Here is a 17535-nt window from a genome sequence, read left to right as displayed (position 1 = left end):
CCAAGAGCTCATTATTATAAGCTCATTGACTGCGATTGACTACTTGGCGCATATATAACGGCTATAGACTAAACTTCTTCCTCTTTTGTGTCCAAGGCGGTGTAGGCGCGGTGTGGAAGCATGCGCGCGCTTTTACATATATAGGCGATAAAAATGTCCGCGAGTGGTGTAGTGAATGAGAGATCATAATAGCCTCACTAGCTGTTCTGATAAAAACGTACCATTCCAGGTCCATATACCTGGACTATATACTTTCTCTTGCGTTGACGCCGTGGAGCGTGTAGGCGAGATGGTTTAGCAATGCCTTTTGGGTGCTTCTTTATGTTTAAGATCGCTAAGAAAGGAAGTCGTTGTCGCGCCCACTTCGAATTTCTTCGAAACGTCGTCGTTCAAATTCGAACCGCTTTGCACCGTTTCTTCGTAATCGATGATCTCATCCACCTCTGTTCTTTAGTATCCGTGTGTATGGAGCTAAACGACCCTCGCGTGCATTACTCATGCATGATGTAATTTATTAGCATAACGAATGACTAAAGAAAACATTTTGAGAGATGAGATCGCCGCAGCGACCCCTGCCCTCCCAAAGCGACCCTGCCCTCGCAAAGTACCTTGTTGACGCATAAATTCCCCGACAAGGCGTCTTCCTGAAACGTTTTGAGTAATTTAGTTCGCGGAGCTAGAGCGTGCATGTCCTTCACATTAGACAGGCGCAGTTGTTGTCGTAATCTCGGGAACGGAGAATGGAATTCAGCGTAGTACGCGCGGGTCTAAGGAAAGAGCCCGCGTGGCTTCGTGCGTACGCATGTAGGCAGAACGTTTGGGTCGTCGCGGTTAGAGTAAACGCCTTATATAAATCAATAAACCGCCCCAACTCGGAAGGAGCCGAGACGAGTGAAACTGCTGATTTTTTTAGTGCAGCACTACCGTTAGACTTAAGTAATATTTTAGGGCGGTCGTACAGCCGTAGCGCCACGATGCGGTACGACCCCTATGATGTTCTTTGCGCGAGTCGCACCAACGAAAGTCATATTTGTTGTGCCCATCGATATACCGGTCTCAAATCGTTGCACTCAAATGTCGAGAGCATAGACCAAGCTCTTAAAGCGAGAGAGAACGCCTTTTCTCTATATATATCAGAAAGTGAATGTTCAACAATTAATAAGATTCCCAATACGGCAATTAACCATGCCTACAATTTTGAAAGCGGTTTCGCATGCATCTGGGCCGTGCAGTCAATCGTCGACCACTGTATTACGCATTAGTAAAACTGGTAGACGATTGGCAGGACAGCACACTGGACCCCCGAGCCTGCGTTCACTCTTCCAATAGAACGTCAAAGCTTCCTGTATAGCGTAACGCAAGCTCTATAGCCCCTCCCCTAGGACTAAAAGAGCAGAAGCTATGAATCAAGTAAATATCGCTAGAGGATATTTGCTTTTCCACGAGTGAAGTGTCGCATCGTATTCGTTAGTTGCTGTACCTATTTAGACATTATATGACAAAAGCTTCATTTTTACTGTCCGCCTTAGTACGGTATATCGCTTTGCCATAAAATCAACTAGAAGACGAGAGAGCTTATCGTTCTCAGTGTCAGGTTTAACCTAGAATATGCGGCTGCTCTGTGACCCTCTACCTTACTCATCGCATTACACGTTAAACGACGTGACCTCATGATCAAGTGCGTCATGTCGGTCATGCGTGTGCTCATTAGGGTTAGGGCACGGCGGCCGGGGTACGTGGAAGTGAACTATATCTCACACGCTTTTCGCTGCACGTTGCGTTACTAGTGGCATTAATCGTGACACTTCCAAGAAAACGCTCTTTGTGAAGTCAAAACATTTGCGAGGTCATACACTTGTGCAACCGACAACAGCTTTCCGTTTCGATAATTCCGTTTCCTCTTCGATTTGTATAAATAGGTGAGCCGATTCAGCGAACGGCATACGATCTCGAAGAGTCGTAATGGTTAGTGTTCCTGAGATTACCGTTATTGTCCTTCTTCTCGTCTCTTCGACTTTATCCCAGGAGAGACCCAATCAAAGTGCGAGCAACCTATTCAAATTTCGGTTCTTTTAAAATCGATTTCTACTCGAAGGCAATAAGCGTTTGGCGCGTTCCGACTCCTCCATCTGCTACGGTTATACGCATCGCCTACGTTCGTACGACGTGACGCTTGATTCCGAGACAGACGTGGCTGAGTTCAGGTGTTGCCACGATCGGTCGATTATGAATTTAGCGCGTTGGAGAATATTGGGTGGAGACGGTACAAGCGATCAGCTTCCGTATTGCTCAAAAGCTGATAATGTCGACTTTGCTTGTTGGAAATACGTGTCTCGTCTCTCTGTTCGTCTCTTTGTCAATGTGACGAAAGTGAGAGAAGTTGGGCAGACGACGTTTCTTTGCGGAACGGAACCCATGTCTGATAGCGAGTTCACTCTCACGACGAAAGTTCGAGTGGTATCTCCAGGTTAATTGATTAATTATATTTTAGAATTCTGTTGTGCACTGCTATATAGATTTGCCCACTCCGACACCGACTACGTTTCACGTTGAGGAACTGCAACCTAAGCTACCGGGTAGTGACGTCACTTTCATTTCCCGACTATAATAATTTTGCTTATAGATGTGCTTGGTAACAAGTCGCTTTGTCGGTTGGATTTGAGTGACCTTGGTTCGAACGGCGTAGAAAGCCAATGCGAACAAATGAAGGCAGTCACGTGCTTAGGAAATGTCTCTTCTCTTCTCTGGACAGTCGGAAGAAAAAGTCACCCTCGTCGTGTTGCCGAATGTGTGAACGGGGAATGTCCGGTTGAATCGTGCTGGAAAGTTTCAGCAAGCAAAAACGGCCTGGAACTTCATCTCAGTCCAGAGAGGAAGAAGTCGAAGAAGGCGTTTAGATGCCGTGAAGTTGCACGTTTATCCTTGTGCTATTTCAAAGCGGTGTGGGACTAGTAGATGTTTGGCGCCGTTTGTCTCATGCCACGGTGTGTAGAAGACTTCGAGATAGTTATCCGAAGGACCTGCATTTTGATTCGCTGCCGTGGAACACTGACCTAAAACCCGGATGTTTGACCACCGGACGAGAGAAGAGCATTTTCCGTCGTTCCGAACGGATTACGCTTGCTTTCTGAACTCTTTTTGTGCTCGAAGATGACCAAAAATCGTCACTCCGCTCTGATATTAGTAATTTCAGCCGACAATCGCCTTCTCTCAATAAGGAAACTCGTTTAGACTTGTTTTGCGACTTCAAACGGCTAGTCGAACGGCTGAAAACACCCTCCTTACTCTTAAAAGACAAAGTAACCTGTTAAATAGCCTAGGGGTCCCTCTTATTTCCACTTCGAGGCCTCGATCGATCGCGCAGCGAACTCCAATAGGTTATCCGAGAATGAACTAATAGGAACACATTATATAACTTCCGCATATGATCGACCACGTCGCAGTCGTACGATTGCCTGCCCGGCGTCATCAAAAGGTAATCTCTTTTTTTTCTTTTATAGTTTAGAGTCTTTCTTATGAATCCCTAAGAAAATAAAAGAAGCGCTTCTCGTACAGAAATGAATCCCAATTATGGATATATTTTACCTGCTCTGACGTCACCAAAATTCTAGTGTTGTACACCGTTTGGCCTATCTGATACCCTCCAACGCAGCAAAAGACAAATTAATGAAACAATTTAGTAATGAATGGTGATGGAGTGCCACGGCCGTGGTATAGAGAAAAAGCTCCGCTTCTCACAGACAAAAGACTGAGAATTGCACCTCGAGAACTTCCTCGTGCAGTGGACGTAGGCAATTAGACATTTAGGATACAAGGTCAAACACGGGCGATCTCAACTTTGCACCTCAGCATTCAGCGTTGATTAGCGAACGAGCTAAAACAACAGTGTAAGTTCCGGTGAAGCCGTGAGGAGCCGTGCCCTTGCAAAGTTCCTACTGAAAGTGCATCATCATTGCGCAATTCCCGAAGCTCTAGCGCTGTGAGTGTAAATTTAGATAATTGAACTCAGATGACGCATCAGAGAGATGTGCCTCCTCTATAAAATGCAGAGCAAAGCTGTGGGGAAAGCGTATTCAGAGCTCAACCATCATTTGTTCGACATGAAGTCTCTGTTCGTTCTCCTTGTAATTGGATACACATGTTCTGCGGCCATCTCTTATAATGATACAGTGTCTAAAAAGGTAGTTTTAACAACTCTCAATAAGAATCGTGGTGCCTTAGTCGTCAGTTCTCAGCTTTGCTGTGTCGATCCGCTGAACGACGATGACATGACAAGGCCTTTGGCCTTCATAACCTCCATGAACAATAGAAACAGGACATTTTCAGTTCGCCTGCCTGCCTCCAACGGCGACAGCGAGACAATCGTAGACGCCTTTGTAACAGAGCACGCTGAGGTTCCTGCAGGGGAGCATGTTGGAAAATTCTTCATCTTGTACACGTATCCCGAACTGCAGCGCTTAGGCGTGAACCAAAAAGGGAGAATAGTACTCGATCTCGAGGTTGCATATATAGCTCCCTTCTATTTTCAAGTGTTCATTAAGTTGTCGATTTCTTTAGAAAAGAACGACATTTCGAGTTTTTCGTCCGTGTGACTCTAGCGTCACGAAACGTCCTTACGAAGCTTTGTGCGCTATTCGCAACGAAGTTGGCAGCAGAAGTCGCAACCAAAGTCATTTCATTTTGTCGATGAAACGAGGATTTGCCGTTGAGAATTGCGATGATAAGCTGACAGGTTCCGCGTCGGTAGATTTTTGTACAAACTCTGACAAGTGGAATCACCATCAATTGGAGTATCCAAAATTGGCTGAGATGAAGGGCAGCCAGTTTAGGTCGAAGAAACACATGTGCTCGTCGGTAGACTGTCGAAAAGACGATTCAAGTCCTTAATCGGGAAACGTTCATAGAAGAAGCTAGGAAGACATTGCATAATCATCTATGGCTCATTTAGTACTTTGGTTTCGTTGCATGCAAAAACAAAATACGTCACATAAAGATTACACCGAGATTTGAAAAGAGCGCAGCACTTCGTCATCAATTCTATTCACGAGACCGAAACGTACAGCACATACATTGGGTCTGGCCTCCAGACTACTATTGTACTGCTTCATCTTTCTTGTTGTCCGGGACGTTTCTTTGTCATTGTGAAGTCTTTTTGTCACGTGACAACTGCAAGGCAAGACAACTGCAAGGCAAACGCGAAGACCTTCTCGACTGCGTCATTGCCTGCTATCGGGAAAAAACGTTCGCAAAGACGTTTATCAAGCAATTCAGTCGATCGCATCGAAACGAGGCCCCTTTAGGAAAAATGTCCTCTAGCTTCAAGTTGTTGAAAAAGGCGCCTGCGCAATACGATAGGTTTCTTTCGGTTCCACGGGGCGGGTCAAGCGACAGATCAAGGGAAATTAGGATCGATCTCTTGAAATGAGGCAATATTGGATAATCATGGGAATTTCAATCCTCCTATAATCCTGACAGACAAAAAAATTGTTCGAGAGTTACTTTCTGCACTTTTCAGGTCAAGGAGCTAGTGTAGTTACCGAAAAGTGTGAAGTCAAAGTCTTGGGACGTCAATTGGATTTGAGGCATTGAACCACGGATTGTAGAGATTGAACTACAGTAGTACGCGTACTGACCTAAAACCCGGATGTTTGACCACCGGACGAGAGAAGAGCAGTTTCCAAACGGATTACGCTTGCTTTCTGAACGCGAGTGAACTTGTTTGTGCTCGAAGATGACCAAGAATCGTCATTCCGCTCTGATGTTAGTAATTTCAGCCGAAAATCGCCTTCACTCGTATAAGGACACTCGTTTATAGACTTGTTTTGCGACGTCAAGCGGGTAGTCGAACGGCTGAAAACACCCTCCTTACTCTGAAAGGCAAAATAGCGTGTTAAATGGCCTAGGGGTCCCTCTTATTTCCACTGCGAGGCCTCGATCGCGCAACTAGCTCCAATAGGTTAATTATCGGAGCATGATCATGAACTAGTATAGGAACACATACTTCCGCATATGATCCACCACGTCGTATAGTCGTACGATTGCCTGCCCGGCGTAGAACAGCGTGTAGTTATATTGCATGTTGTGGTCTCCGAAGTCGACTAATTACGTGGGCGCTCGCGTATTGGTGGCGGTGCTGTTTTTGAATGTCTTCATACCGCGGACGTCGTACAATGATTCATGGTTCCAATTTATACTTTGCATTCACTTCCCCTTTCGCGTGAGACTTCCAAGTTTGAAACATGCACGAATTCACGAGACAATAATTGATTTACAGCGTTGTGGGTTCTCTATAATTCGTGATCTAAACATCCTCCTATTTGCACGCGAAACCCACGCGATTCGCTTATCAGGCTTGAACTATATATAGTCTAGTAGAAACACACCGAATAGGGAAACTTTCCAGCAGAGATTTGATCGAGTAGTATAATGACTTTTGTTTCACTTTTTTTGTCTTCGACGTCGAAAGGTTACTTAATTAAGGCTGCATGCCTCATTGGTTTAAGTAGAGCGCGTAGGCGCGTAGGCGAGTCGGTTTTCCCAAAGCACGCCTCTTCGTCGTCGCTTCGTTTGTTAATTTGAATGGGTGATGTAATTAGGTCGGTATGGTGACATCGGGACTCTTCTAGCTTCCGAGTTCTCACATGCCTATATGGGCACGGCATGCACGTCGCATTTTTGTTTCTCTGTATATGGATGATGTCACGTTTAAGCTACGCTTGTTTCTTTAGTTGAAAAAAAACGACTCTCCTCTCGTCTTCAAGATTTTGCAAACGCCCAGGGTTTACGAGTTTTATTTGTCAACTCGATTTTGCCTAGAATTTTTGCGCATGTTTTCCTTCGTAGAGGAGACAAGTTTGACGGGAGAAACGCTTCCTTCATATTACTACATAAGAATAATTAAGTGAGGGCGGGGCCTATAGGTATGGTACGTGGGCGTTAGTCAGGCCCGAGACAGAGACTGCCCACGCGGGATGTGCGCCAAGAACGCGACTGACTCCATCTTCAAGATTTGGGAAAGCGCTAATTGAGACGAGCCTCCTCTATAAAATGCAGAGCGAAACGTCTGAGCTGATCATAGTGAGCTCAACAGCATTCGATCGTTCGAAATGAAGTCTCTGTTCATTCTTTTTGTTGTCTGGCACATGTGTTCGAGCACCAATTTTGCGATGAGAGAGCTTGATATGGTATTCTCTGAATCTCACAGCCATTGCTGAACTCAGTCTGATCAATGCCTTTTTACAGCTCTGCTCCTCCTCACCGACACGCAAAACGTTCGAAGACGACATGAAAAATCCTCATGCTTTTATCAAATTTGACTCCAGCGTACTTTCGTTGACTTTGCCTGACGTCGACTCGTCCGTGGACCTTTTTCTATTAAAACTCGTCGACCCGCATATGGTCCACCCCAGCAATAAATCTTTCATCTGGTACACGTTTCCTCAACAGAAGCGCCTAGGCGTGAACGCAAACGGAAAATTAGAAATTGATAGTGAGGTATAAATGCGCCCTCTCTCCCTCCCTCGCGTTCAATAATCGTCGCTTTTTTTTAGAATCTAACCACTTTTAAACTTTCTAATCCGTGCCGCAATTATGCCGAGGTCGAGGCGCGTTACTACCCCTACAAAGTGTTGTGTGCCACTCGCAACGGAAGTCATTATCTTGTGTCAATGAAAGGCTTCGATGCGAAGGGATTTCCCGTTGATGATTGCACTAACTCGTCGCCGGAAGAAGCGTTCTGTACCAACACTACGCTTTGGGAGAATCACTTTATCCATAAAATGCTGTACAGAAAAAACACGTATTTGAATTGGAAGAAGTGCCTTCCGTTTCACAGGAAGAATTATCTCTGCTGCAAGAGGAAGCCGAAATATGATCCAAATTGCTTGAATACGTGCTGCGAGTGCGAGTGCGAGGGCTCCAAGTGCCAAAGAAATGACGTGACCGCACCGTCTGTTCAGCCTTCTGAACCGCACCAACCGGCGACAAAACAGCCGACTATTCATCCTCAGCCATCGACTTCATTTCTACTGGTGACAGAAAAGCCGTCGTCTACGCCGGAAAAACGTTGCTCCGACACTTTCTGGTCGAAAAAAAGTACTAATGTTAGGTCTGAATTTTGTTTCGTTTTCTTACTGTCTTCTCTTGCGCAGCGAAGGTCAATTGTCGTATAATTTCAAAGGGCAAAAACAGCTGTACTATTAAATGTGGTTCCACTGGCAGCTCAAATTGCACGTGGGAAGTCCAAAAATCAGAGTCATTTGAGCAAGTTCAGGAATGCACAAATCGACTTTCGGATTCTAACTTTTGCCAAATCAACGGTACAAAGGGTAGGAAAATTCTGAAGCTGAAGCTCGGCCTCGGGACCTTGGCTAAGACAGCGTTCAGATGCAGCAGAAAAACTGTGGTTTCCTAACCTAAACAATCCCAAAAGAAGATATCATACAAACAATTTAGATGTGTAGTTGGTATAGACGCATATACAAAAAAGAACAGAAGTACAGTACTTTGCATGTTATTGTTTGTAAACGTTCATCCAACTTTGCATCGCGGTCTTCAATGTTTGCAGTGCAGTCTGGAAACGCGGTTCACTCTTGATTTCGAGCCAACACAAATTTTTGGAAACGGAAGGCATGTCCGTGCATCCGCTTTTAGAAAAACACTCTATAGGCGTGGTTTACGACGGAAGCCTTAGAATAACCTGGTCCGGAGGCCTCAAACCCGGATGTTTAACATCCTAAGGTCAAGCCTGAGGTCAAGCAACGGGTTTTACGTCTTTCGCAAGGATTATCATGGCAGAAATGAACTTATGTGTCCTAGAATAGGAACGAGAATCGACATTGTACACCGATAGCTGTAATTTAGGGCAGAGAATCGATGTCTTTCGAAAGCGAACTTGTTTTAGTGGCTGCAAGATGCTGATGGAGACTCTGGCACTACTTTGAAAGGCAAAAAACGAGTCGATGCAAGTAAAATATGCAAGGTGCATGGGGGGTCCCCTTTACGTCGACCCTTCGATCTTCCACAGATGTGTCTTCTGGCCTGTGGTAGCGAAAAAGAACTTGTTTCAGCAGATATTCATAGGATTCCATACGTCGTATTAGCTAGGTACAGTCTATAGAATTGCCAGCAGACGTAGGCGTACATGCAGCTACAACATAGTCGACCACTTAATTAATTAATTAAGTGTGTCTCCGAAGTCTGGTGATTTCACTTAATTAATTAATTAAGTGTGTCTCCGAAGTCTGGTGATTTTTAGGCGTGGGCGCTTGCCTTAGGATCTGAAATGGCCTCAATGCCCCTTACAGGTAGCTCACTAGGGTAGCGAATGGCGTATGTATGTAAGGAGGTCACTGTCTAGTTCTCGTAGTTTTACATGAGATGTCTACGAGATCCCTTTAGGCTTGATCTAGTTGAAACACACGTCTCCAAATGACTGTGTCGACTAGTTTATGTTGTTTCTGATGATATTAGGATCGTGTACGTGCAGTGTAGCTAGTTGACAGCTGCAGGGTCGCGGTTCACTCATGAAGCATCAGTGCAAACCGTCTTCAGGCAATCAGGATACTTAGGAAAGGTCAATATAGCGACTGAGGTTCGCTCCGTCGAGATTTCCAAACACATGGTTTCGTTTCTAGCAGTCTCACCTTTCGTCCCCAGTGTTGATTAGATAATGACTTAATTGACGCGATTAAATTAAGCGATAGCTAAAGAAAACTGTGACAGTTGAGACCTGGCCATAATGATCCATTTCGCAAGTTACTGGGACTATCTATATATACATGACGTTTTGAACTGAAATGACATCGCAGAACGACCGTTTGTGTGCGTAGCGTAAACGCTTTAGATAAATCGTCCACAGGAGCTGAACCTCTTTTAAGGTTCAGAGCAAAAGTGCTGGACTTTTTATATTTGAGAGCCCGGCAGAATTCGTTCCTTGTACTCGGGTGCATACGTTTGGCCATCGTTCCCTTATAATGATAGCCTTATAATGATAGAGTAGTTCATGACATGTATTAGACTGCCTTTGGCTTTTACGAAAGCTAGAAAACAGACCATTTTCCACCTTACTTGCCAGGCGCTCTGGCACTTCCTAAGCTGCAGCGCTTATGCAGGCGTAGGCCATAAAAGAGAAAATAGTGCTTGATCTTGAGGTCGTTGTAGCGCCCTTGAATTGTCGCTTTTTTTGCTGGCTTAACAGAGACATGCTCGTTTAATTAATTAAGACTGACAACTTTCTTTTTGAAGTTGGCGAAAGGAGTCCTCTTCCCTCCCGATAAAAATGAAAGGGACTTAATTAATGCGTATAGTTGCATGTACACAGAAACAATCGAGAGCACAGAGCACACGTACACCGCGATGTAGAGCGAGTCTCTCTTGCTATACGTCGTAATTTCGCACATATTCGGACGTTATTCGAAAGAACGTCGGCCTTGTGTCTGGGACCGAATCCCAACAGCGAGCCATGACGTCGTATCTACGTCAGGATAAGGACATAATTATTTATCCAAATGCATTAACCCGTTCGTACAATTTTTGAGAGCAGTTTCTTGGTTTACTCATTCGATAGCCCGTTTTCCCGGTCAGCAGTTCGAACAACTTCTCGACGGGTATTCCCGGATAGGGAGTTCCGCCTAGAGTCGCTATTTCCCAAAGAACGATTCCGTAGGACCAGCTAGTGTAATAGAGAGCGCACGCTCTTATGCATATAGAATCACTTCTTTTTTGTTTACTCACACGTCGCTATATTCGCTATAGGTTCGATATAGAAGTACTTCCGGTGCACACCATCGAAACGGTATAACACCGCCCTGTGTATGAAAAATGGTTTATTGGCTTAATTAATTTGGGTTAATTTCGCTTTTCCCTCGACGTACACGCTTCGTTTTTCGGTAGTAGGCAGCCGATTGGAGATCTTTAGCGAGTCCGAAGTCGGAAACCTTTAGTCGTTGTCCCGCGCAAACGAGAACGTTTCTTGCTGCTAAATCGCGATGAACGCACTAGAAGGCGATTTTCTCCAATTTATCGCGTCAGCACGCTTGTCAATTTTCCTTACTCCTTTGGAGGCGACATACTTCATTCCTTCGGCGATTTGCTGCGCAAATGCGAATTGTTTCCTGTCGTCGAGTCCGACGCTTCTCAGTTTGCGTAGATGACGATGTAGGTCTCCGAGCTCGGCATATTCCATTACGATCTTACTCACGCCTGAACAGTATTGTATACATGCATAGTTTAGTCGTGCTCTTAGACGTGCGCGAATTTCGACGCCGCCTTACATGTCTCTTCTATGCAGTAACCGTAGACGAGAATGACGTTCTCGTGTCGACCGAGGTTGACGATGAATTCGGCTTCTTTTTGAAGCTCTTTTGCGTTGTCTCCTCCTTCGTCTATAGACAGAGATGAATTCCGTGCTCAATACATGCACTTCGATCAAGTTTGTGCGCTTACCTCTGAGCATTTTTATTGCGATTCGCTTACTGTAAACTTGGCCTTCCTTGCTCGCTGTTTTTAATTTTCCTTCAGCCACCGTTCCAAATTGCCCTTCCCCTGAGATAACAACTGGCTTGCGAATTTGTGCTTCACAAATGACCGCGAGTGCGTTTTACCTAGCGATTTACCCACTAAGAGGCAGTCTATTGGAATGATTTTGTTTCCATTCCAAATTTCCGGCTCTTTGACGTCGAGAAGATAATTCAAATTGTCCGTGCTATTATCGTTCGAGTTAATGTTGTTAGAAAGCCGCTTCCTTTTTAGGGCAAACAAAACAGCGGCTAGAACACTAATAAGGAGCGCAGTAGCGACGCACACCGCAGAGATAGTCGCAGTATGACGCGAGGTAGAGGTCTGAAATGAGGTCACATTTACATAGGAATGATTTGTGGTAGTAGAGGCAGAAGTAGAGCTTAAGGTCGTAGAATTTGGCCTCTCTTGCTCCTCGGTCGCATAGGAATGATTCGTTGGGGCGGCAGTAGCACTGTAAACATTGGTTGTCGTAAAATTTGTTCTGTTTTGTGGTAGAGTTGCTGTCAATGTCTTCGTTGCCGTCATCGTGGGTTTAGTATTTGTTTTATTAGTTTTGATGCGGATTGTCAAGCGGCAGCATTGTTCGAATATTGTCGCTTTTTCGTTGTCTGTTAGATTGCAGGTGGCTTCCATTTTATTTTGAGACGCTTCGACTGAAGCGCTCTCGATTCTCAATATTTGCACAAAGTGTGATATAGATGTCACATCGAAGCTTTCACTATTTAAATTTGTTTCCCAATTAATTGCGGTATGGGTGTTTTCCGTTCTGCAGTAGACTTCAACGACGTCGCCTTTCGTTATAGAAATGCTATCGTCCTTCACACCGACATCTTCTCCCTGAACATAGCGATAGCACTCACACTCTATCAGAGATTGGTTGTTAGGGGAGCTAGGCTTTTCTTTTCTTTTGGTAGTTGGCTCTACCTTACCATTTTTTCGTACGGGACGAGAGCTGATTGAGAGGAGAAGATAACCTATAGGCGTATAAGAATGGTACCGCACAATGCAGTGAGGTGGCCGATTTCTAGTCTAACCTATGCCCAATACGAGAGAGTAGAAGTTCATAGTGTATCGTCCGTGGTGAGCGTTGGCTGCGGAGTGTTGGACTCACTCGGGGACGGGCGTGTTTTCCCCTCGAACATATTTCTGGCTTCAGATTATCTGGGTCGAAGGTAAAAGTAGATCTTGTACACTGTCCTGGCTTCAGTCAGTGCCGGATGGGGAGCTTTTAAGTCGTACTTAGAAAAGTCTCTATATGCTACGTATTGAGGGCAGTCGTGTTTGCGGAAAGGACAGTTTTCGCCTGATTTTGACTGTATTTGCCGGCGACCGGACCTCGTCGAGATTTGAGGGGAAGCGATACGCTTAGCTTATCGTTTCCTAGGAAAGCATCGTCGTTTCCTCCCAAATCTGAGCAATTGATCTTGCATCTAAATGTGCAACTTTTTTGGAAGGGAGATGCCCATATGGCGAAGCCAGGTGCATTCTTCTCATCCAAAGGCCTAAGGTGTTTTCTGCCGGTCCCTCTTATTGTAATAGCATCTCAGGACCACGGTGAGCTAATAATCGACTACTACAAAAGCAGGAAATGGCGGAGGAAGCGTTCTACTTTTAAGAAAAGGGGTGGTATCCTTATATGTTCCACGCGGAGAAGGCACCTTTGTCTTGCCATGGGCTATGAGAGGAATCAAAATAGGTGCGTCTGCGGATCGTACGTTAATTGTTCTGGGCTGACAAAGTACAGAGGTTATATCTCCATCGTGAATCATACTGCTAGCATAGATAGGAAATTAGTGTCGCATCGTCCCCAGACCTTCTGTCGATGCGGGCCCGGATGGCCCCGCACCAAAAGGTCAGGTACGGCTACGCCCATTGACGTGGTCCGGAAAATCCAATAATTAATTAATGGGCGGTTCCGTAGAGACATCGCGACAGTGACAACTAAGATGACGCCCCCGATCGGACTGGACGGATCTGCACACTTGCAGTGGTATTTCGCGAATGACCCCGAAACGTGCCAAGCAGCGTGTTTATGAACGCCAAGGGAGTCATTTTCCTACGCTCTAAAGCCTCTCGCTTCATACCGCTGCAAGTGTACAGATTCGCCGAGTCTGGCGTCATCAAGGCGTCATTGTCATGACGTCTCTACGGAACCGCCCATTAATTATTGGACCACGTGAATGGGCGTAGCCGTAACAGACCTTTTGGCATCCGGCCCCACATCGACAAAACGTCTGAGGACGACGCTAGGTTTGTTGGAGATAGTGTTCACTGTCGAATATCTAATTAGCTTATGTCGGGCAAGTTCTCTCTGACAAATATAGAGTTGCAAAGGCGAAGTTTCCGGTTGTTTCGGATGTTTGCACATACACATCCTGGAAGCATCCGGAATGAGGTCCTGTATACGTTATGTATTATAGTGTAGTAGTACACAATAAGTCTCCTCATGCTACTTGTTGAGAGCCGCCGGTCGCGGAGAATAATCATTTTGCCATTTTCCCTCGTTTTCTGACGTTTCGGCCGGAGACCGACAGCGCACAGCGTTCTCGATATTAGCGACAAACCGTGTTAGTCAAAACAGGATTCCTAAAGATGAGGAGGTATCATCTCCTCTACTTTGTAAAACAATTGTAAACTTCCCATACACCGGTATATTAAGCTGGACGTTGTCAGAGTCTTTGAGAGACTATAAGTAGAGCTGAGCTGCATTATGGTAACTGATTACGTACGCAAATTGTTTAATTATCATTAGACAAAAATGATATCTCGACAGAAAGAGCTCTTATAGTAACGTCAAAAGTGAGATTCCTTTTTCTTTGTCTTGAGGAGCAAATCAACGTCATTCCACTACGATATTGAATTTTTTCAGCATAACATCCTTGACTTCGTGGGCACTTTTCAAGAAATTGACTCGCTTCTCGGCCCCACGATTCGGCTCCATTTCAATCAATCTCGGACCATCATCCCCACGATCCGTAAAAATTAAGCGTCCATCGTCGTCGCCTAGCAACGTACAAACCCTAGCCGTCATAAACGGCGCTTCCGGATCAGTCGTATGATAACGAAGCATACCAGCAAAAGCATCCAAAGAATCAATAGGATTAGTAGTGAATCGATATCTTTCGATCCACTCCTCGGCATCGCGCGTCTCCACCGTCCAATCGTCGTCGCTCGCCGTGAGCCGAACGTCCCACAAGGGATGCGCGCGTTCGATTCCGTCGACGAGACGCAGCGGTGCGCAGAGCGCGTCGGCGAAGGCGACATCGACGAGATATCGCGTCTCGTTCGCCGGCGCGTGCGGAAGAGCGACGGACATTGTCACGTGACTCATTTTTGGATAGAGAATTTTCGTCACGGAGTTACGCACGCGCGCTTGAAGGAGGATTACGTCATAGCCGAGATGACGGAGAAGGCTTTGGAATAGGCCGTTGAGTTCGTAGCAGAAGCCGCCGCGTCGATTTTCGACTATCTTCGCGTAGAAACGAGGTACGTCGAGTGAGATGGGAATGCCGTCCATTACGTCGAAGTTTTCGAAGGGGATCGACGTCACGTGAGCTCGCACGAGACTTTCTAGTGCTTCGAGAGACGGATGACCGTCTCGCGAGCCGCCGAAACGAGCGAGATAGGCGTCGAATTTCGTCTCGTTCATTCTGGTATGCGCGCATGCTCTAACAGACGGCTCTTCCTCTCTCTATTGTACTGCTTCATCTTTCCTTTGTCTTCTTGTTGTCCGGGACGTTTCTTCGTCATTCGTCTTTTTGTCACGTGACAACTCCAAGGCAAACGCGAAGACCTTCTCGGCTGCGTCATTGCCTGCGATCGGGAAGAAACGTTCGCAAAGACGTTTATCAAGCAATTCAGTCGATCGCATCGAAACGAGGCCCCTTTAGGAGAAATGTCCTCTAGCTTCAAGTTGTTGAAAAAGGCGCCTGCGCAATACGATAGATTTCTTTTTGTTCCACGGGGCAGGTCAAGCAACAGATCTAGGGAAATTAGGATCGATCTCTTGAAATGAGGCAATATTGGATAGTCATTGGAATTTCAATCCTCCTATAACCCTGACAGACGAAAAAATTGTCCGAGAGTTACTTTCTACACTGTTCAGGTCAAGGAGCTAGTGTAGTTACCGAAACGTGTGAAAGTCAAAGTCTTAGGACGTCAAGAGGGCTTGAGATCCTAGCATTTGTGTTGAGAGTTGAATTGTCTCTTCCATCGCCACACGAGTCGTTTTCACCGTATTTCTGATACTTTCGTTTCTACTTCAGTCTTGGTAAACTGTCTCGGCTGATATTGACAATGATGGCTGGGAGAGTATATATAGCATACGCCTGTTTATGTAATAAAACGCAACAGTGACACATCCGAATAAACAGTCACGTCCTGTTGTTAGTAGGAAGCGAATGATTGCTTCCTGCTCCGGAGAGTGTGAGATAATAATAGTACTGTAGCAGGAGGATGTATACGTAACGACACCATGCAAGTATTGACACTCACTCTAGGAGATTGAACGCGTCTACACCATGCAGCTCCTCGTCACCGTTCTACTAGTAATAGTTTCGTCGATATCAGAAAGAGGGGCCGGCACAAACACTTGCCAGAGTCCAAATGTCGTCTCGTCAAATGGCCCAGCCGTCTGCCTGCCATTGAGCCTGTACGAGATGCGAAGTAACCGAACAACCGGAGAGGTCTGTCTTAGTATACAGTTATTACTCCCATCTCTACACATCTTCGTCGCGGTGTTTCCTAGAAAGGAGAGAAGGGAGACGAGGGACAGAAGGTTTGAACGGTAACAATGGCATAAGCAACACGTATAAGTTGGCACTATACAGGGAGCCGCCGGACTTTCAGGGGAAAAAGGACAGGTACTTCTTTCCTTAGACAGTCATTCGCTTCGAAGCAAATCTGTTGTAGAAAGGCGACTCCTTGGATGGGTGGCTACGAGGTAACGACTACGTAGAGTTTACGTAAACGAGTGGTTGTTTTTATGAATAAGGGTGGGGCACGTGTCAACGAATCGTGTTCCTGCTCTTGCATTTATGAACGAAGCAATCAAGCGCAAAGTGGAATATACGACGTCTTGCTACCCAATTCAACGCGAATTATACGAGTCTACTGCGACATGAACACCGACGGGGGTGGATGGACCGTCTTTCAGCGAAGACAAGACGGATCCGTCGATTTTTATCGCGAATGGAATGACTACAAACGCGGTTTCGGAAATATCGGTGTCGAGTTCTGGTTAGGTCTCCACTATATATACGAGCTACTTAGTCTCAGCGACAGTGGAAATGAACTTCGAGTTGATCTTGGAGACGCGCAGGGAAATCGAGCTTTTGCACATTATTCCAATTTTAGTCTCGGTAATGAAAGCACTAAGTACGTTTTGGGTGTAAGTGGGTTCAGTGGAGACGCTGGCGACTCGCTTTCATTTGAGCACAATGGAATGAATTTTACAACGAAAGACCAAGATAATGATCTATTGGCTGACAATAATTGTGCCACCCTTAGACACGGTGCTTGGTGGTACAACGGTTGCCTTCAATCTAATTTAAACGGAGGCTTTTATCTGACGAGCCAAAGTGCAATATGGTGGCAAAGTTGGAAAGCGGAACCTCTTAAGTTTTCCGAGATGAAATTTCGACCCAAATGAGACTCGGTTGTCAACGACAGACTTATTATTTATCTCTGTATGCCTGCGTTCTTTGAAGTATTTCGTCTATTTCGTCTGTAATATGTTACTCTAGGACATGCATGCAGGTGATAAGAACGTTCTTGCAAACACAATGCCGTCACTTCCTCGATCCTTAAAGCTTTTGACATATTCTCCTATGGGTAATTTAACGAGCCGGTGCGCGCTGACTAATACCTGCATAACCGATAAGATGCAATGTGAAAATTTCCGCGCCACTTCCAACACTCTATATAGCCTCGGACCCAGGCCTCTCTCCCGAACCTTGACAAGGTTCGTGGGAGAGGCCTGGGTCCGAGGCTACACTCTAGGTAAAGCCAATTAAC

At 45.6% G+C, this 17535-nt stretch overlaps 5 protein-coding genes and 2 long non-coding RNA genes across 7 annotated transcripts; 3 read left to right on the top strand and 4 right to left on the bottom strand.

Moving 5' to 3' along the window:
- Nucleotides 1–156: 156 nt before the first annotated feature.
- On the bottom strand, nucleotides 157–1150 carry LOC136199886 (uncharacterized). The gene is made up of 2 exons (XR_010673230.1): nucleotides 609–1150; nucleotides 157–530 (listed from the first exon to the last, which is right to left on the bottom strand). It is a non-coding gene; the product is annotated as an uncharacterized lncRNA (long non-coding RNA).
- Nucleotides 1151–1911: 761 nt separating this feature from the next.
- On the top strand, nucleotides 1912–3046 carry LOC136199884 (uncharacterized). The gene is made up of 4 exons (XM_065990181.1): nucleotides 1912–2041; nucleotides 2096–2467; nucleotides 2517–2576; nucleotides 2624–3046. Exons 1-4 carry the CDS (start codon nucleotides 1963–1965, stop codon nucleotides 2950–2952), a joined length of 840 nt encoding a protein of 279 aa, XP_065846253.1. The 5' UTR covers nucleotides 1912–1962; the 3' UTR covers nucleotides 2953–3046.
- Nucleotides 3047–3455: 409 nt separating this feature from the next.
- LOC136199885 (uncharacterized) lies at nucleotides 3456–5580 on the bottom strand. Its single transcript, XR_010673229.1, has 3 exons — nucleotides 5538–5580; nucleotides 3586–5468; nucleotides 3456–3523 (listed from the first exon to the last, which is right to left on the bottom strand). It is a non-coding gene; the product is annotated as an uncharacterized lncRNA (long non-coding RNA).
- Nucleotides 5581–6496: 916 nt separating this feature from the next.
- On the top strand, nucleotides 6497–8561 carry LOC136199882 (uncharacterized). Its single transcript, XM_065990180.1, has 4 exons — nucleotides 6497–7184; nucleotides 7243–7494; nucleotides 7551–8094; nucleotides 8151–8561. Exons 1-4 carry the CDS (start codon nucleotides 7107–7109, stop codon nucleotides 8411–8413), a joined length of 1137 nt encoding a protein of 378 aa, XP_065846252.1. The 5' UTR covers nucleotides 6497–7106; the 3' UTR covers nucleotides 8414–8561.
- Nucleotides 8562–10377: 1816 nt separating this feature from the next.
- On the bottom strand, nucleotides 10378–12045 carry LOC136196551 (fibroblast growth factor receptor 3-like). Its single transcript, XM_065986157.1, has 8 exons — nucleotides 11604–12045; nucleotides 11446–11544; nucleotides 11274–11384; nucleotides 11054–11202; nucleotides 10875–10997; nucleotides 10735–10808; nucleotides 10529–10672; nucleotides 10378–10474 (listed from the first exon to the last, which is right to left on the bottom strand). Exons 1-8 carry the CDS (start codon nucleotides 12043–12045, stop codon nucleotides 10378–10380), a joined length of 1239 nt encoding a protein of 412 aa, XP_065842229.1.
- Nucleotides 12046–14238: 2193 nt separating this feature from the next.
- Nucleotides 14239–15278, bottom strand: LOC136188193 (arylamine N-acetyltransferase-like). Its single transcript, XM_065975922.1, has one exon. The coding sequence runs from the start codon at nucleotides 15167–15169 to the stop codon at nucleotides 14360–14362; it is 810 nt and encodes a 269-aa protein (XP_065831994.1). The 5' UTR covers nucleotides 15170–15278; the 3' UTR covers nucleotides 14239–14359.
- On the top strand, nucleotides 14882–17304 carry LOC136188185 (ficolin-1-like). The gene is made up of 6 exons (XM_065975918.1): nucleotides 14882–15006; nucleotides 15057–16205; nucleotides 16268–16297; nucleotides 16350–16382; nucleotides 16432–16464; nucleotides 16517–17304. The coding sequence occupies exons 2-6, from the start codon at nucleotides 16041–16043 to the stop codon at nucleotides 17168–17170; spliced, it is 915 nt and encodes a 304-aa protein (XP_065831990.1). The 5' UTR covers nucleotides 14882–15006; nucleotides 15057–16040; the 3' UTR covers nucleotides 17171–17304.
- Nucleotides 17305–17535: the final 231 nt, after the last annotated feature.

Source organism: Oscarella lobularis, chromosome 1, assembly GCF_947507565.1.
Source record: "Oscarella lobularis chromosome 1, ooOscLobu1.1, whole genome shotgun sequence".
NCBI lineage: Eukaryota > Metazoa > Porifera > Homoscleromorpha > Homosclerophorida > Oscarellidae > Oscarella > Oscarella lobularis.
This window is presented reverse-complemented; position numbering and strand designations above follow the sequence as displayed.

What these genes read in the sequence shown, in the direction of transcription:
- LOC136199884 (XM_065990181.1), top strand. Translation starts at nt 1,963, where the DNA reads ATGGTTAGTGTTCCTGAGATTACCGTTATTGTCCTTCTTCTCGTCTCT. An exon ending in AGTTCGAGTGGTATCTCCAG is followed by an intron (nt 2,468 to 2,516) that starts GTTAATTGATTA and finishes ACTGCTATATAG; the next exon opens with ATTTGCCCACTCCGACACCG. An exon ending in ACTGCAACCTAAGCTACCGG is followed by an intron (nt 2,577 to 2,623) that starts GTAGTGACGTCA and finishes TTTTGCTTATAG; the next exon opens with ATGTGCTTGGTAACAAGTCG.
- LOC136199882 (XM_065990180.1), top strand. Translation starts at nt 7,107, where the DNA reads ATGAAGTCTCTGTTCATTCTTTTTGTTGTCTGGCACATGTGTTCGAGC. An exon ending in AATTAGAAATTGATAGTGAG is followed by an intron (nt 7,495 to 7,550) that starts GTATAAATGCGC and finishes GCTTTTTTTTAG; the next exon opens with AATCTAACCACTTTTAAACT. An exon ending in CACTTTCTGGTCGAAAAAAA is followed by an intron (nt 8,095 to 8,150) that starts GTACTAATGTTA and finishes TCTCTTGCGCAG; the next exon opens with CGAAGGTCAATTGTCGTATA.
- LOC136196551 (XM_065986157.1), bottom strand. Translation starts at nt 12,045, where the DNA reads ATGACGGCAACGAAGACATTGACAGCAACTCTACCACAAAACAGAACA. An exon ending in TTACTGCATAGAAGAGACAT is followed by an intron (nt 11,203 to 11,273) that starts GTAAGGCGGCGT and finishes AATACTGTTCAG; the next exon opens with GCGTGAGTAAGATCGTAATG. An exon ending in TATAGCGAATATAGCGACGT is followed by an intron (nt 10,673 to 10,734) that starts GTGAGTAAACAA and finishes CTATTACACTAG; the next exon opens with CTGGTCCTACGGAATCGTTC.
- LOC136188193 (XM_065975922.1), bottom strand. Translation starts at nt 15,169, where the DNA reads ATGAACGAGACGAAATTCGACGCCTATCTCGCTCGTTTCGGCGGCTCG.
- LOC136188185 (XM_065975918.1), top strand. Translation starts at nt 16,041, where the DNA reads ATGCAGCTCCTCGTCACCGTTCTACTAGTAATAGTTTCGTCGATATCA. An exon ending in AGGGAGACGAGGGACAGAAG is followed by an intron (nt 16,298 to 16,349) that starts GTTTGAACGGTA and finishes GGCACTATACAG; the next exon opens with GGAGCCGCCGGACTTTCAGG. An exon ending in TGGATGGGTGGCTACGAGGT is followed by an intron (nt 16,465 to 16,516) that starts AACGACTACGTA and finishes ATGAATAAGGGT; the next exon opens with GGGGCACGTGTCAACGAATC.